Here is a 16,074-nt window from a genome sequence, read left to right on the forward strand (position 1 = left end):
CATCTAACGCTTAATTTCTGCTTATCCATTTTTTTATTAGTGATAAATCTATCCAGGACAGATGAAATCCTAGTATTAATAATCCATTTCTTCTCTTACTTTCTGTTGTAGGATTCCTTTATTGGTGTTTCTGTAGAAGGAAAGATCAAAAACATATACAAAAGTATCTTTAAATACCAAGCCCTTAGGAAAGTAAAGGGAAGATGGGATATGTGTGCGAATACTGTCGCACAACTGGGCAAAATCTGTGACATTTGCAAGGACTTTCACTAATGGACTTTTGGGCTACATCCATGCTAATGAATTAAAACAGTGCCAGCAAATGATCTTGGGACTAGAGGCTGGTTGTCTCTACCCTCAGGTTGACTTTGGCTTTGCCCTGGCCAGCAAGTGCTCTCTTCACCAGGTCACGGTGCGGTTTGGGGGTTAGCATGGGCCACACCCAATAGGAAGTTTGGATGTGGCCACCTTGTTTCGGAGACTAAGAGAGCTGATCAGTATCGATAGGTATGCTGGAGTGCCAGCTGGGCTCAGTGCCAGAGACTGGAGAAATGTGTATTGTGAGAGTAACTTCACCATTCCGGGCTGGGGTGCTTGGGATACAGCACTACCTGTAAGCGCTTCTTCCCACCATCTCCAAGAAAAGGAGCGGCATTGACTGTTCATCTTCCCTGCCTGTTTCTCACAAACCACAAGTTAAGGACTTACAAATAACAGCAAACATCTCCCAAACACTGCCTCATCGTGCACTTTTTGCAGGTGAGGAGCTGCCAAGACTGACCTTCCAGGCATCAGCTGTGGTTGCTGTAGTATCACCCCGTCCCTAGCCTACAGAGATGGCACCCTCTCCTGTCACTGCAGAGACTGGTGCCCCAAAAAGAATCAGCAGAGGTATGAAAACTTAGAAAAGCGGATTTAAAAGATGTGAAAAGACTGCATGACTGCCTGGGGTACTGTTGGAGCACAGTGTGCATTTACTGTTCGTACCTGGTTTTCAGAGGAACGAAATATGCTGCTCCTTTTCAGCGCTACAACTGACCGTATTTTGTAACACAGTGCAGAGGATGCCAGCCCAGCGCTTCTGAAGAGGCAGACTTCAAGAACTGGGTGGCATTTCTAAATGTATTAGACTTGCGCAGGGATGAGAGAATTCAGATGAATCAAAACATTGTTAGGTGTGCGCACTCCACGCAGCATGAAGATGCTAAAGGAGCAAAATGTCACCCAAGCTGCTTCAGTGCACGTTTTGGATTCTGAAAGTGGGTTAAGACGCGTATGCAGACATGACCTTATTTCGCAGATACTGGGCACGGAGGCCAGTCCAGGCAGAGCTACATTACCAACCGGTTCACGTTTGAGTAGCTACGAGGCTCCTGGAATTTCTGCCAGCATCGTTGTCCCTGTTCAGACCCAGAACTGTTGCCGGTTTGCCTGCGAGCCTGAGCCCCGTGCCAGCGCGCCTCGGGGGGCTCTCCAAGCCTCTCCCAGTCTCTGCGGTGCAAAGCCGCGGGGATAAGCGGGCGCTCCCGACACCGCGGGCTGCCGCTGCGCTCGGTGCCGCGGGCGGGCGGCGTTACGCTGGGGGTTCATCTGCTGGGGTGGCGCGTTCGGCTGAGAACGCCACCCGCTCCCCCGCGGCATCTGCCCCAGGGCGCGGGGCGCGAGGGCTGCGGGGGGCAGAACCGCACCCATGGGACAGAAGCGCGCTCGTCCTCCCCCCGCCGTGCCGCCGGCCCCCCGCCCCCGCCGGGCCGGCCTCGGGAACGCCCCGCGGGGCTGGTGCGGCTGCGGCCGCCGGAGCGCGCCTGGCGCGGGGGCAGCGCCGGCCTCTCCCTTCCCGCCCCCGCCCGGCGCCGGCGCCGCGCACAGGGGCGGGCCCAGGGCTGCGGGCAGCGCGGCCGCGGGGCAGCGCGCACCGAGCGCGATGGCGGGGGCCCGCGGCGCTGTCCGCCGCCTCCTGCTCCTGCTCCTCTGCAGCTCCGCGGCGGCCGGGTACGTGGGGCCGGGCGAGCCGGGGCCGGGCGGGTGCGCGGGGCGCCGCGCCTCCTCATGCTGCCCGGCGCGCAGGCTGCGCGGGCGGGGGCGCTTCCCCGGGGGTGCCGGCGGCCGGCGGGCAGCTGCGCGGAGCAGCGCTGCCTTCTCCCCGTCCCGCACGCCAGCGCCCGCTGAGCGAGCATCGCCTCCAGCCGCCGCGGCGGAGCGCAACGGGAGGGCTTTGCAACTTGCGCCGTGCGTTCTTGTGCGGACGCTGTTACTTTTTTTGGGATTGTGTTTCACTCCCTGCCCTTTCTCCCTCTGCCCGTTTGGATTTTCCAGACCTGCATTCCTGGTGGCGGCTCCCTGGAACATCAGGCCTGGAGCAAACATGACTGTCGGGGTGGCTCTGCTGCCGGACAGCCCAGCACAGGTCACCGTCAGGGGAGAAGTGATCAGAGATAACGAGACCATCTTGAGCAGGGAGATGGTCTTTGAGAAAGGTAAGAGAACGGAGTTGGCCTGGAAGGATTTAGACTTGCTTTCTCCCACAATAGTCTGTTGCTCCCAAAATATCCCGGCTTCTAAATGGTACTAAAATAGGAGCTTTTATTTTACCGAGTAGGGGCCACTTAAGAGAAAACAATCCTGTGCTCTGCTGGTTCTGTGTGCGGGTGGGTGACTGAGCTGGGTAGTGAGTAGTTGCATGGGTGTGCCAACTCATTGTAAACTCTGAAAATAATCCAATAGTAGCAAAGTGTGATGGATATAGGATTTCTGAGAAGCCAGGAAGTACTCTGGTCAATGTGGTGGGATGAAGAACAAGTAGAAGAAGAGGTCCTCACTGGTAGGCTTGTTGTTAGGGTGCAAGGTGGAAGCAAACAGGATAATGGTAGGGGTGGAACAAACAAGGTGATACAGTATCTGGAGATGGCTGCTTCTCATGCCCTAGGAAAGGGAGAATCTGAGGAGGATAGGGGAGATGACTGTGTCAGACACCATTACTTGGAAGCTCTGTGCATTTGCGGAAACAGAAATTTTTAAGGATCAAGAACTGGATCGTGGGACAGGTTGAGGACTGAAGATAAATACCCCTGAGAGCAGGCTGATTTAATTTATGCCCCGGGCAGCAATAGAAGATGTGGTGGCAGTTAATTGCATAAAGGCCAGCTGGGAACAGAAGCACAGAGATGCCCTGCCTGAGATTTTCCCTCATGAGAAAGAAAATATTTTGTCTGGATAATCCAGCTTTCAGACTGTTCTTAGTGTGAGGCAATATAAATGATGCCCAAACTCTAGCTTTTTACTTGTTGTAAGTAGAGAGTCTGGGGGCAATATGAAGTCCTAGAAAAAAACTACCCTGCTGTAATGCACTCTCTTCTTGTTAGTGTCAACTAATTTTTCTGTTAATGTCTTATAATGTAGATACCTTAATTGGAAACATCACACCTTCATTTCAAAGCCTTCATGAAAGGCCGCCTCCCTTCACAACCTGTAGAAAAGACTGAAATTTTGAGTGTGGTGAAGTGCATTTGACCAGATTGAGGAATTCATGGCCTCGTGATGCAGAAAAGCATATCTGATCAACCCCCTTCTTGCTATTTCAAATATTCAGAAAAAGTTCGCCAGAACTATGCATTGGCAGGTTATACTTCAAGTTGGGTATTGTTTATCCACTCTAATTTTATATTGTTTCCAGCTCTGTGTCCTCCAGCAGCCAGTGTAAAAGGATAAACCCGAGGTAAATTTCCTGTAGTGGTAAGGCTGATAAAAAAAGAATCATCTAAATTTTCATTCCTTATTTAAATCATATTTAGACACCTGATCTGTTAGCATCCAAATGTAATACTAATGGTTGTTGTGATGTATGCCTAAGGCAAGTACTTTAGGAGGACAGGTTTGCTAGCATCTAAAATCTTCATGCAAGTAAACCAGACTGGCTGCCATGCCTACTACGGTCCTTCATCTTAAGTCTCCATAACACACTATATAGCATATTTAGATTTTGCTTATTCAAAAATAGAGCAAGCCTATTGGATTAGACATAGCAGAGGATTCAGCATTGGACAAAGGAGCATTCATATTCTGTGGAGAAAATAACTTCAATGTATTTATTACGCTGTTAGTAGCGAGCTTGCCTTTTTAAGTTCACAACTCTTCTTCAGACCTTTCCTGGCAATATTTTGATACAAAACCAAAAAAACCAAACCCAAACCAACTGATTCATTGTTTTTACAAGAAAAACTGTCTTCCCCTTTTCTTCTTCTAACTATATGGCTTTTATTTCCTGCTTCTGTTCTGCTTAACATCAAGTTCAGTGAGACTTGCATGGGTTTCAACCTGTCTGTTGTCCTTTTCAACATTAAAAATCAGACAAGTGACTGGTAATTCCAAGCATGTGAAAATATTTGGATGTCCGTATCTGCACAGCACACAGAACGATGCTTGACGCTGTGAGTTGCTGAAGTCAGAGGGAATGCTGGGTGATCAGGCATAGGTGTGACACTGTATCAGGCTGGATACAGTGAGGAAAAAGCAGAATATATTTTAAATATATATTTGAATTTTCCATGCTTTTTTACTTGATAAATGGAACCTAAAAAAAAAAAAAAAGGTGCTGAGCATGCAGTGTATTTCCTCTTGCAAAGATCTTAAAATTTGGGATGTGGCCGTTCATTCGTTAAAGTCAAGTTATATAATTTGTTAGTCATTTGTTCTCTGTGAATAACTATGTAGGCAAAACTGTTATGGGCCAGGGGCAAGGGAACTGCCCTGTAACAGAGGAGGCAGTGTTGAAGGCACGTATCTGAAGGTGCTACACAAGTGGATCAGTTGTGAATAGAGTTACCCAGAGAGAAAGCAGTTTGTCAGGGTAAGATTCTAAAGCTTTAAATTCTTCACCTCACAAAACAACTTTAAGATAAAATATGTAACAATACTGTTGTAACTGTGTTAGTCTAAGAATGTGACTGAAGGACGACTGGGGGAAGTTTTATTAGGCCAGCTGTTGCAGTTGAAGGAAAAAAACCCAAATATATCTCCAGGCACACAAAATCTTCTTTAAATGACATCATTGGTGCATATATTAGTGCCCAGAAAATGTTGCTTTATCTGTCATTTGGGCCCATTGGGTTACACAGGGTGGCTAATACAGTGGTATTACTGTTCCTGCGGTACACATGAATTTGATGACTTTCATTGCCATGTGTCTATGCAGAGTAAGTATTAAGAGAGGCATAGTGTAGCTGAAGATGTTGACATGCTGAATATCCAGGAAGCTGGAACTGATCACCTACCTTGGTTAGGCTGCAAATTTAGTGGCACTGCTGCCTAAGCTGGCTCAGTTATGCTCTGTATTTTTCCTTGCATGGTGACGGCAAAAGCAGGGGATTAACTGAGTTAAGAAACTGATCTGACTGAAATTAAAGTTTTTATTTTGTTGAATATTTTTTTAGGCAGACAGGTTCCCTGGTTCAGTGTGCAACATTTGTGCTGATGGAAATGAGATGGGTGCAGAGCTGGGAATTGGATGCTGGGGACAGATATGCTGGGGACAGTCTGAAAGACACTGTTTTTATTAGTGCTGTTTACTCTTGCAGGCTGAGTTCAGCTGAGTACCTAAGCGTAAGCGCTATAACATACCTGTCTGGCAAAGTGCATCTGCAGTTGCTTAAAGTTAAGTGCTCTGGTTCTCCAGCAGCAGCTCAGTATGGTGCATGTACTGGTCTGAATTTCCAAGTTAGTTCCGTAAAAGGATCTTGCTGAATTAGAGGCATAGTTATTTTTTCTTTATATAACTCTCGCTTTATGTAAGAAATAGAGTGCTTGCCCTGTGATGGTTGATAAAACATTCACTGTTTTAATGTTACTGGAAGTAGAATTTTGATATCTGAGTGATGCTTGGGAAATCGTCCATTAGAGAAAGGCTTTAGCAGTTGGGGTTTGTTCACATCTTTATCACGCTTCTCATATAACAAAGGGGAATAATGTATTTATTAATAAAGTGGCTGGTTTGTATGTTTTGGAGTGAGGGAGAAAGTGTGCGTGCACATACATTTAAGGAAGTGCTGATGTTTTGAGCTTGGCTCAATGTTCCAGAATCCAAGCGTACTGTAGCAAGGGAGATTAAGACCAATGTTTTGGTACAGGGATTAAGTTAATTAGATTAAATGTGAACACAGACCAACTGAATGTCTGCAAGCAGGATGTTGCTGCTACAGGTAAACTTTGTGTGAGCAAGTGCAACCGAGAAAAATAAGTCAGGGCGTCACCAGGGGAGAATAGGTTTCCATTGTTTGCAGCAGTCTCCAGAAAAACACGAAGCACTAACTAAAGCTGTTTCTGTGCACGGTATCAAGCCTTGACACATTCTCTGTGGAGATGAAGTATCAGAAAGATCTTCACCCTGATTGAAATTGACTGCAGAAGATAACAATGGCTTATGTGCAATTTGAGCTGTTGGGTTTTCTGGGTCATCAACAACAACAAAAAAGATGGAAATAACAGACAGACAAGTTAAATTTTATGCATGAATGGCTTGATTTTCAGTGATTACAGTGAAGAGTGACTCTTGCCATGCATATTTATCCAGTCATTGATCAATAAAGATGTAGTTTGAATTGGCAAGAAGTGGTGTTGTACAGGGTTTGCTCCCTAGACGTTGCAGCGTGTGTTAGTGTATGAGAAACCTTATACCTTAATTGTGAGAGCTTCTGAAAAGTCTGTTTTCTTTGTTGGTGCTAGAATGGTTTGGGAAAAGTAAGTACATGTAAGCTGAAAAAACGAATTAGTTTTAGAAAAAGCTTTCATTTGTAATGAGTTGTCATCATTTACCCACCTGCCTGAATGTTTTTAATTCTTAAGAATAACATTTAGTTAGAGCTTTGGGTATTTAAGGTACAACGTAATTTATTTAAGGCACAGTGAGTGAGAACTACTTTGTGAAGTGAAGAATCTGGTTTACAATAGCATGCATAGTTTGGGTTCCCCGTAAATTACTTGTACATGTTAATTAATTTGTACTGCTTTTTGTACTTCTAGAGAGGAGTAAATGTACTTGTTAATAGAGGTTACTGAGCTAGAGCGTGGTAAATACTCAGCTAAGATTTATGAAACATGGTAGAGTTTGTGAGAATGTCTGTCAAGCTCAGACTTGTAGTGATCATCCGTATAGACAATGGAAAATCTGCTTTTACCCGAAGGCATGTTTTGCATACTTAGTAATATGGTTCTGACCATGTTAGTATGTGAAACGGCGAAAAGCACTAGGGATAGTAAGTTATATAGTAACAGCCAAATGGGAATGAATGGCTTAAGTATGCCAGTCAGTTTTGTTAACCTTGAGTTGCTTCTGCACCTTATTTCAGAATGAAATGACTCACTCGTCAGTGACCACAAAATCTAGGCTGAAAATCTGTGGGGTAAAGGATTTTTCTGGAAGTTTAGTGGGACAGCTCCTTTCTGCCTAATTCTGCATCAATGCCTAAAAAGCCAAACAGCAAGAGAGAATGAGTCCCATGATTTTGTGTCCATAACCTCCACTTCCAAACACATGTGTAACTGTGCCTCATGAAAAATAAGTTGTCAGTCAGCACAGGCAGATAACCTATGCAAAATTAGACCGAAGGAAAAGTTTTGGGCAAGGAGGTATTTGGGCTGGATCCAGAGGCAAGGGAGCTAGTAGAGAAGAGGACCCTCTCGTACAGGCTTTTGTATTGCTGGAGTACATATAAGAAAAAAAAAATACCAACAGGCTTCTGTGCCTTTTGTTGAATCTATCCTGCTAACAGGGCCATTAAGTAATTTGCAGAAAGATGGAAGTATCAAGCTCATCCAGTAGTTGAACTTTTTCTTACTGATTGGATACAGTTTGAAATTTGAGGGAGAGTCCTTCTGTGGCTCAAGTTTTACAAGTTTGTGCATGAGGTTGTTTGTTCACCATGGTCTTCACCAATATTCAGCGAAGGAGAGTGTGGCGGACTGGACGCTGTAGGCTGTTTCACAGTACCTTGAGAAGAGTGGAATAACTGACTTCTATCAGAAATGGTGGTAGTGTGGCAACTCTTAGAGAGGAGGGAATATTACATGTGCCAGTGTGGGGTTTCCTGTTGCTACTGTAAACTGGTGGTGCTTTACAGCTTTTAGGAATGGGAGAAGAGAGGAAAAACAAAGTAAAGGCTGTGAACTTAGTGGTGGTGGGGGAAATGATGCCAATAAACAACGGGCATTGGAAGGTAAGATGTTATCAGAAACAAGAAGGAAGGGAAGCAAAGGGAGAACACTCTTGAGGGATTCATATTAATGGGGTAGTACGATTAACATAGCAGAAGGGTAAGAAATAAAGTAACTAAACGCGATCTTAACATGGGCCAAAAAACATCAGATAAAAGGAAACCCATTTGTATAAACTGAAAATGAGATCAGATTACAAAGATAGAGTTTAAAGGAGTAGCATGGGTAAGAAATGACAAAGCTGGAAAGGCCAAACCGTGAGTAGGAAAGAATGTGAAGGATAATGAGGCAGGATTTTTAAATGTCATATTGGTAGCAAGAAAACTAGCAAAGGATGTGGCTTGCTACTCTAATGAGAAAGGTCAGTGATGCTGAGAGGGAGTAAGTGTTCAGTCTTCACTAAGAGGATCAACTAACTGCCATGGAAAAGGGTTAAGAATTAAGGCAACAAAAGGGGAGGAACAGTTTAAAGAGTAATTTGGTAAAGTAGATGTTTAGGCCTGATAAAATTACCTGTAGAATATTTAGGGAATTGTTTGAAATGCTAGTGAAGTTTTGAGAACATGAGTGAAGAGAGGGGTTCTGGGAGATTGAAAACTTGCAAATAAAATGTGTTCCACCATGGGCTGGCAGGGATTGTAGGTGGATAAGAAGTGGGATATTGTTATATTTTGACTTTAGTAGGGCTGTTGATAGTCTGGCGTGGCACGCTGACAAGGCAGCTGGAGAAGCGGGGACAGCATGGAACTCTTGCTAAATACGTTTGTGGCTGGATGGAAAATACTATTCACAAAGTAGGTCTAAAGTGGTTCACTCTCAAACTGGAAATGGGTTGCCCTGAAACTGTATTGTTCAGTATGACTGACATGGATGAGAAGGGGAGAATGTTTATTAGATCAGTGAAGGAGCAGCAAGGATGCTGGGAGGAAGGATTAGATTTTAAACTCATTTTGGCTATACAGGAAATTATTAGGGGAAAAACCGGAGTATGATTCACTAGGGGAACTGCATAATTCTGCTCTTGTTGAGGAATAAAAGAGCATGTGTTTACTGGATGGGAAAAAAGGTGAGGCAGCAGTCCTGCAGAAAAGGGTGTGTGTGGTGGGCGTGGGTGATGGTTTGAAGGTGGAAGCTTGTAAGTAATACTGTGGTGCTCAAAAAAGAAGGCAAATGCTGTACTCAAGTATATACACAGAAATATTTTCTGTAAGTACTCTAGTACTCTTCACAGCTCTAATTAGGCATCCTGGGGAATGCTGTGCCTGATTTGGGACATTCCTCATGGAGGCTGTGAGCCAACTGGAGATGTTCCAGAGATAGCAGAGGGAAAGATAGGAAATCCATCAGAAGACAAGTTCAAACCAGACAAAAGAAGGTGAGCCTCATACATAAGCTGAAGAGGCATGGGTAAGCTCAGTGGACAGTGAGGTGGGTTGAGAACTGGATGAATGGCAGAGCTCAGAGGGTTGTGATCAGCAGCAGAGTCCAGCTGGGGGCCTGTAGCCAGCGGTGCTCCCCAGGGGTCAGTACTGGGTCCAGTCCTGTTCAACTTACTCATCAGTGACCTGGCTGAAGGGACAGAGTGTGCCCTCAGCACGTTTGCTGATGGTACAAAGCTGGGAGGAGGCTGATACCCCAGAAGCCTGCACTGCCATTCAGCGAGAGCTGGGCAGACAGGAACCTCATCAAGTTCAACACAGGCAAGTGCAGGGTCCTGCACCTGGGGAGAGACAACCCCATGCACCAGCACAGGCCAGGGGTGACCTGCTGGAAGGCAGCTCTGCGGAGAAGGGCCTGGGGGTTCTGGTGGACAGCAAGCTGCCCACGAGCCAGCTGTGTGACCTGGTGGCCAGGAAGGGCAACGGTGTCCTGGGGTGCATTAGGAGCAGCGTGGCCAGCAGGTTGGGGGAGGTGATCCTGCCCCTCTGCTCTGCCCTGGTGAGGCCTTATCTGGAGTGCTGTGTCCGGGTCTGGGCTCCCCAGTTCAGGAGAGACAGGGAACTGCTGCACAGGGCCCAGTGGTGGGATACCAAGGTGATGAGGGGACTGGAGCATCTCCCTTCTGAGGAAAGGCTGAGAGAGCTGGGCCTGTGTAGCCTGGAGAGGAGAAGACTGAGAGGGGATCTGATCAATGTCCACTAATATCTTAAAGGCCAGCGTCAAGAGGATAGGGCTGGGCTCTTCTTAGTGATGCCCAGTGACAGGACAAGGGGCAACGGGCACAAACTGCAACACAGGCAGTTCCATCTGAATATGAAGAAAAAGTTCTTTACTTTGAGGGTGACAGAGCACTGGAACAGGCTGCCCAGAGAGGCTGTGGCATCTCCTTCCCTGGCGAAATTAAAAACCTGCCTGGATTTGACTCTGTGAGTCTTGCTCTAGGAGAACCTGCTTTAGCCGGGGGTTGGATTAGCTGATCTCCAGAGGTCCCTTCCAACCCTGACCATTCTGTGAATCTGTGATTAATGAGGTGGAAATAAATTGTGGAACTGTGTCCCACATGTTGTGGATGGAAAATGTGATTGCTCAAATTTGTGAGGCAAAAGTCCATCAAAGGCTGGTCCAGTATAAAAACACGAATTCTGGCTTGTCAGGCCCCAAGCTCCAGATTGCATAGGCTGGAAAGAGTACCCAAGGAGGGGTCACTGTGTACTTGTTCTGTTTTTATGCTGTTCAGATGTCTGTCCTTGACCATTGTTGGAGATGGTACTTTGGGCTAAACAGACTTTTGATTTGACCCTGGGACTCTTCTACGTTCTGGAAAGCAGGAGGAAAGATGGTAGGCATTGTGGCAAAGTGTCAGGAGAAGTGTGCTACGCACCTGGTTATTACCCTTCAGGTACAAAAAAGGTAGCTTTGAAGAGAAAGGGATGGGAGCTAAAAGTGCATCTCCAGATGGGTATAGGGTGATGTCCTTATTGGTGTCTAATTAGAAAGACATCCAAACTAAGGTGCTGAGGGTTCTAGAAGTACCTGCAGAGACAAGAAGCAGCTGGGAAATTCATGGGTCTGCAGTCACACACAGGTGACTTCTCTTTTCATGAGACTCTTAGGACTATCTGCACTGGCAGCATTGCTGGTTCCCATGCTCTGCTATCCCTAACTACCTGTTTGTGAAGGCAGAGTTGAGATCCTATCTGCATGGGTTGAATAGCACATGGCAAGAAATGATGCTGGTTCACCTAGATTTACTGCAGTCCAAATAAGTATGTGTGTAGAAAATGTGGTCAGAGTGACAGACCTCTTCTCCCCTACTTCTCCAGCTTCCTGGAGGTACAGTTGTGACATCCAGGTGCTTATTTTGTATAATTATATTCATTCAATATATAAATATATTAATTTTTTTACCAATTAATGGAGTCTCTGGTAATATTTTTATATATCTAAATAATTTTGTGATCTCAGAAAAGTTATGTGGCTATTTCATCTCAGACTCTGAATGCTTTCCAGAAAATGGAAGAAAACCAATATGAAAACAAACCTTCTTTCATTCCTTTAAGAGAAACTTAAATAGTTCCTGGATAATGTATTTACAGTAAATGAGTCTGATGGGTGATTTCACTTTGGAATTTTGCTCCAGCTGCAGCCATTGATGCAATGAGGGTGATACTGATACTGCCAAATCTCTAGCATAGACAGACTTAGCTGCATTTTGTCCTTGTATGGTTTCCCTATGTTTTAAGTCAGAACAAAAACTTTGGCTGCTTTAAATTGCAGCAATAGTGGCTTTGTCTGTGTTTATTTCATGGACATCAGAATGGATAATAATGATGGCCAGTAGCGCCTTGAAAGCAGGATGTGCATGTGCCTGTGAGCTTGTGTGTTTGTGTACAGTCACTAAAGGAAAACAAAGTGAACTAAATTAATTTCTCAGGCTTAAATCTGAGATTGTTCAGAATCGTCTATGTAGTTTCATAGATTGGATCTGATGTCATGAAAGTTTTCTCTGTAGTATTCAAAACTTGTCTTGCTAACAGCTGTAAATTTGTAATTCATGGGAATATAGTTATTTGGTTATGATAAGCAGTGATAATGTCATGCACATGACAAAAAGTCCATGGATGTCTCTTAGAGGCTGATCTTGGGAAGAAGTTGAAAAGAGCCTGTACTTGTGTTTAAGTGTCTGGGATGGTAGCTGCTGGATAGCTGTCAGAAGGTCTCTGATTGAAGAGATGATTTAGTTTTAGAAATATTAAGCCATTTTTTTTACTACGCATCATGCAGTGCCTCAGATAAACCACAGAGCATTTTAAGTATTGAGTTCTTGCTTGCAGCTGGCTACTGTCTGACCACACATCTCAAAGTGATAATAGTAGTATAATCATAGAGTTGGTTGTTTTACTTTAGAAGACTTAAGTGGAGAATTAAATGTCTGAATTATGACCTAAGTGTAAAAAGAAATTATAAAGGCCAGTCTGCAGGGAACTTGGTGTTAGTTTGTGGAAGGGATCGTGGATGTGGCAGGGCAACAACAGGTCACCCAGCATCAGCAGCGTGTGTCCGCCTGTCTGAGGGGGTGGAAGATGGTGGTATTTCTTAGGGGTGGATCTGGCAGTGCTGATGAAAGAAGGGCTGAACAGGTAAAAGGTACAAGCAGGGAGGTACCACGACTCCTTTGCTGTGTGAAGTAGGGAATGCCATGGTGAGGGGGCAGAGGAGCAGCCCTTGTCTTCATGCCTTGTGGTAAAACTGTATCTCCTCTGTTGTGGCCATGAGTGTTTCTGGTTGTGCTTTCTGTGGTTGGGTTTCCACCACTCTTCTGACCTTGGAGTAAAGGCATATTGGGGAAGAACCTTTGGAATTAGCTGGAGAAGGTTTTTTTGTCATGACTTGTCCTGGTTGTCAGGAAAATATCCCTACAGTCTGCACCGTAGACCAAAGCTAGAAGTTGCTAGCAACTGCAGAATTTGGTAAAACATGACTTTAATTGCAAAAATGTCTGTGCATGTTGCCTTTCTCCTGTCTTCTAGAGCTGCAATGCAGTCTCTTGACCAGACCCTCAGGTGGTAAATTCAGGTCCAGTTCAGATTATTCCTCCTGTCTCTTTATGCCTGCCTTTATAGTAAGTGTTGCTACCCTGCCTCTCTCCCTTTATAATTTTTGAGTGCTTTTAGCCTCCAAAATTGCCAAAAGGACTGAAATGGATAAGGGGTGGTGGAGATAGGGAGTAGGGTAATGAGTGGCTGTGGAGGGCAGTGTAAATAGTGCTGCAGGCGGGAGGGTTTTAGGAAGGGTTTAGAAGGCTTTGTGGAGAATTATACCCCTTTGCTACAGGCCTGTTGACGTTGTTTGGCTTTGGATGTCTGCCTGTCACTAGCAGTCCCTATTGCATCCATTTGAGTGCTGTATTGCCCCTCCTTCTATCTGGCCCAAATGTAGCCATAACTTAACAGCAGTGGCTCACACTATGTATTTTGAGCTACTTGAGTAACTAAACAGTGCTAATTTGGGTGCTAATTTTAGGATAATAGATGAGGATTGTAACACGTTTAAAAAAACCTGTGAACTCAACAGATTTGCAGGCCTCCTTTCGTGAAGAAAAAAATATTTTCACTCTCTATAGACAGTTTAGGCCTTGTTATTTATGCTTTCTTTTTTTTAAAAAAAAAAAAAAACACCAAAAAAAGTATATAGTTGGGATGGGAAGAAGATCTAAAAATGTGGAAGAACATTGAAGAACATTATTTTTTATTTCTCTGTTGTTTTTTTAAATAGACTCCACAGTAGAAAAAATTCCATTTACCACTGCAGAGAAAATGCTTCTCTGTAAACATTTCCTAAGCATGGCTATGTGAACACAGCTGCCAGAAGAAAGACGTAGCATCATTTCAGTAAATCAATCTGAAGTGATTCCAGTTACATTTTTACATCCTTACACAAGACTAAGAAGGAATGAGGATGTAGGTAGAAAAGGTTAAGTGAGACAGTCTGTAGTGATACCTGCCACATGAGCTAGAATATAGAGTCAAGACCTGAATTTGTATAAATCAGAGACTGAAGTGCTGCTGTGCTGATTTATGTTGGCACAAGCTCTAGTTCACTGTGCCAAGCCATACAGTAATTTTTCTGGAACCTCTGCCCTTTTTTGGGAGTGGCAGCTGAAACATTTATGTCTAGTCCTAGCGCTGGTGGTATCAGCTCATGAAAGTGTAGCATACGTTTCTTGGTTTGGGTCAGGCCCATGCAGTGGGAAGAACGTAAGACTGCAGTGTTTATACAGCTCTTCATAAGTCTAAAAAAATATGCATGTATTTGGCTCTGTAGAATTTTTTCCTGCTTGCTTTGCTGTTAACAGTACTATTAGACCTCCAAAAAATGGCATGGTGGCTGGGTACATTAAGATGATGATTTAATTTCCCACTGCTGTCTACATGGCCTTTGGATTCTCTTCTGCTGGACTGTCCTAAATGCCAAGGACTCTGAGGAAAAGGAGGCAGGACAACGTGGTGTTTGTTCCCGCAGTATTACCATGTATTTCCTCAATGCAGTATTTATTGAATAAATACAGTACAAGCTTCAGGAATTCTGTGAGAGAAATGATTTTGTAAATGATGAGGAAGGATGTTTTTTCTTGAGGGGCCCTGTGACTTCTGTGGGGATTTTTTTTTGTTGTTTGTTTTTTAACTTTCCTCAAGATTAGCCTGGAAAGGTCCACTGAATTTTTCCTGCCTTCCCCCGCAGCTAGGGCATGGCTCCCAGCTGGGAGTTTTCTTTAACTAATCCCTTGCGGCAGCAGGGACCCGTGCTCTTCCTTGGTCTTTCCCCTCAGTGGCCTGTTGCAGTTGTGCTGGTTAGCCTGCTGCTGCACAGAGCAGGAATGATGAATCGGGAGGAAACATTTTGTTGTCCACAATGCTTGGTGCAGGTGGCAGAGCTGTTCTGGGATCCTTTCTAAACCTACTTCTACTGCCTGGAGTTCGTCACCTGTAATTGTTGAGAGGTGTATTTAACAACTGAAGGGGTCCCTTGCAAGGATGTGCCAAAGGAGGGTGACAGATGTTGCCATTTCTGGGGACAGTGGACTCGACTGATGTTGTGTATAAACCACGTGGAAGTGTTATGCACTGCACGGTGGGTAAAAGTGTCCAGCTGCATGATAGCTGAGCTTCTAGCAGAGCAGTGCCTTGTGCTGGCTGTTGGGGCATGGTTAACTGCTTATAAGCCTGAGATTGCTGTATCATTAAATATAACTTCAGTTCATATAGTAGACAGAAAAATGTGGTGAATTTCAGCAATTCAGTGTTGGCATAAAGGAACTACTTTGCCTACGGCTCTCACTTGAGCACATCTGAAGCCATCCCTGGGCGTAGCTGAGCAGAGCTCCAGGGAATTCATTGCAACTTGGTAGTCTCTGAGAACATGGGAAAATCTTGCATGACACGGAAATTCACAGCAACGCCAAAGAGTTTCGGATCTGCCTGGGCTGCTCAGTTCCTAACAAAATAATTACGTAGTGACATGAATTGGAAGATTACCTCATGCCCCAGAGCCTCTTTTATGATTTTCACTGGTTGGGAATGAGGTGGCTCTCTGGGCTTTATCAAGGCAGCCAGCGAGGCTGTAACTCATGACACTGCTTCAGAAGGCAAATGCTTTTCGAGTTGCACAAAGAAGATGTGACTGTGATTTAAATCTCCCTCCTCCCCAACTGCTTCCCCCTCTGCATCACAGCTGTATATTGGCTCAGACCCGATGTTAGGTTTCCCAGGCCTGGGAACACAGAAGAAACCTGGTATTTCTACCTTAAAGGTTTCTGTCTTTTGCGTGCTAGTGGTTCTCAAAATAGGTGGAGGCAAGTGGGCCCTGCTCTGATGAGAAAGCTGCAAAGTACCTGCCCTGTTATGTGTAAGGTTGCTTTGGAAATTGTTA

At 44.9% G+C, this 16,074-nt stretch overlaps 1 protein-coding gene across 1 annotated transcript in view; it reads left to right on the forward strand.

Moving 5' to 3' along the window:
• The first annotated feature begins 1,791 nt into the window (after window positions 1–1,791).
• CD109 (CD109 molecule) overlaps window positions 1,792–16,074 on the forward strand; it is an 81,793-nt gene continuing 67,510 nt past the window's right edge. The window contains exons 1-2 of the mRNA XM_055811019.1: window positions 1,792–1,992; window positions 2,317–2,477. Of these exons, the coding sequence (XP_055666994.1) occupies window positions 1,925–1,992; window positions 2,317–2,477 (229 nt within the window). The 5' untranslated portion in view covers window positions 1,792–1,924. The remainder of the gene's footprint in view (window positions 1,993–2,316; window positions 2,478–16,074) is intronic.

This window comes from Falco peregrinus, chromosome 7 (assembly GCF_023634155.1).
Source record: "Falco peregrinus isolate bFalPer1 chromosome 7, bFalPer1.pri, whole genome shotgun sequence".
Taxonomy (NCBI): domain Eukaryota; kingdom Metazoa; phylum Chordata; class Aves; order Falconiformes; family Falconidae; genus Falco; species Falco peregrinus.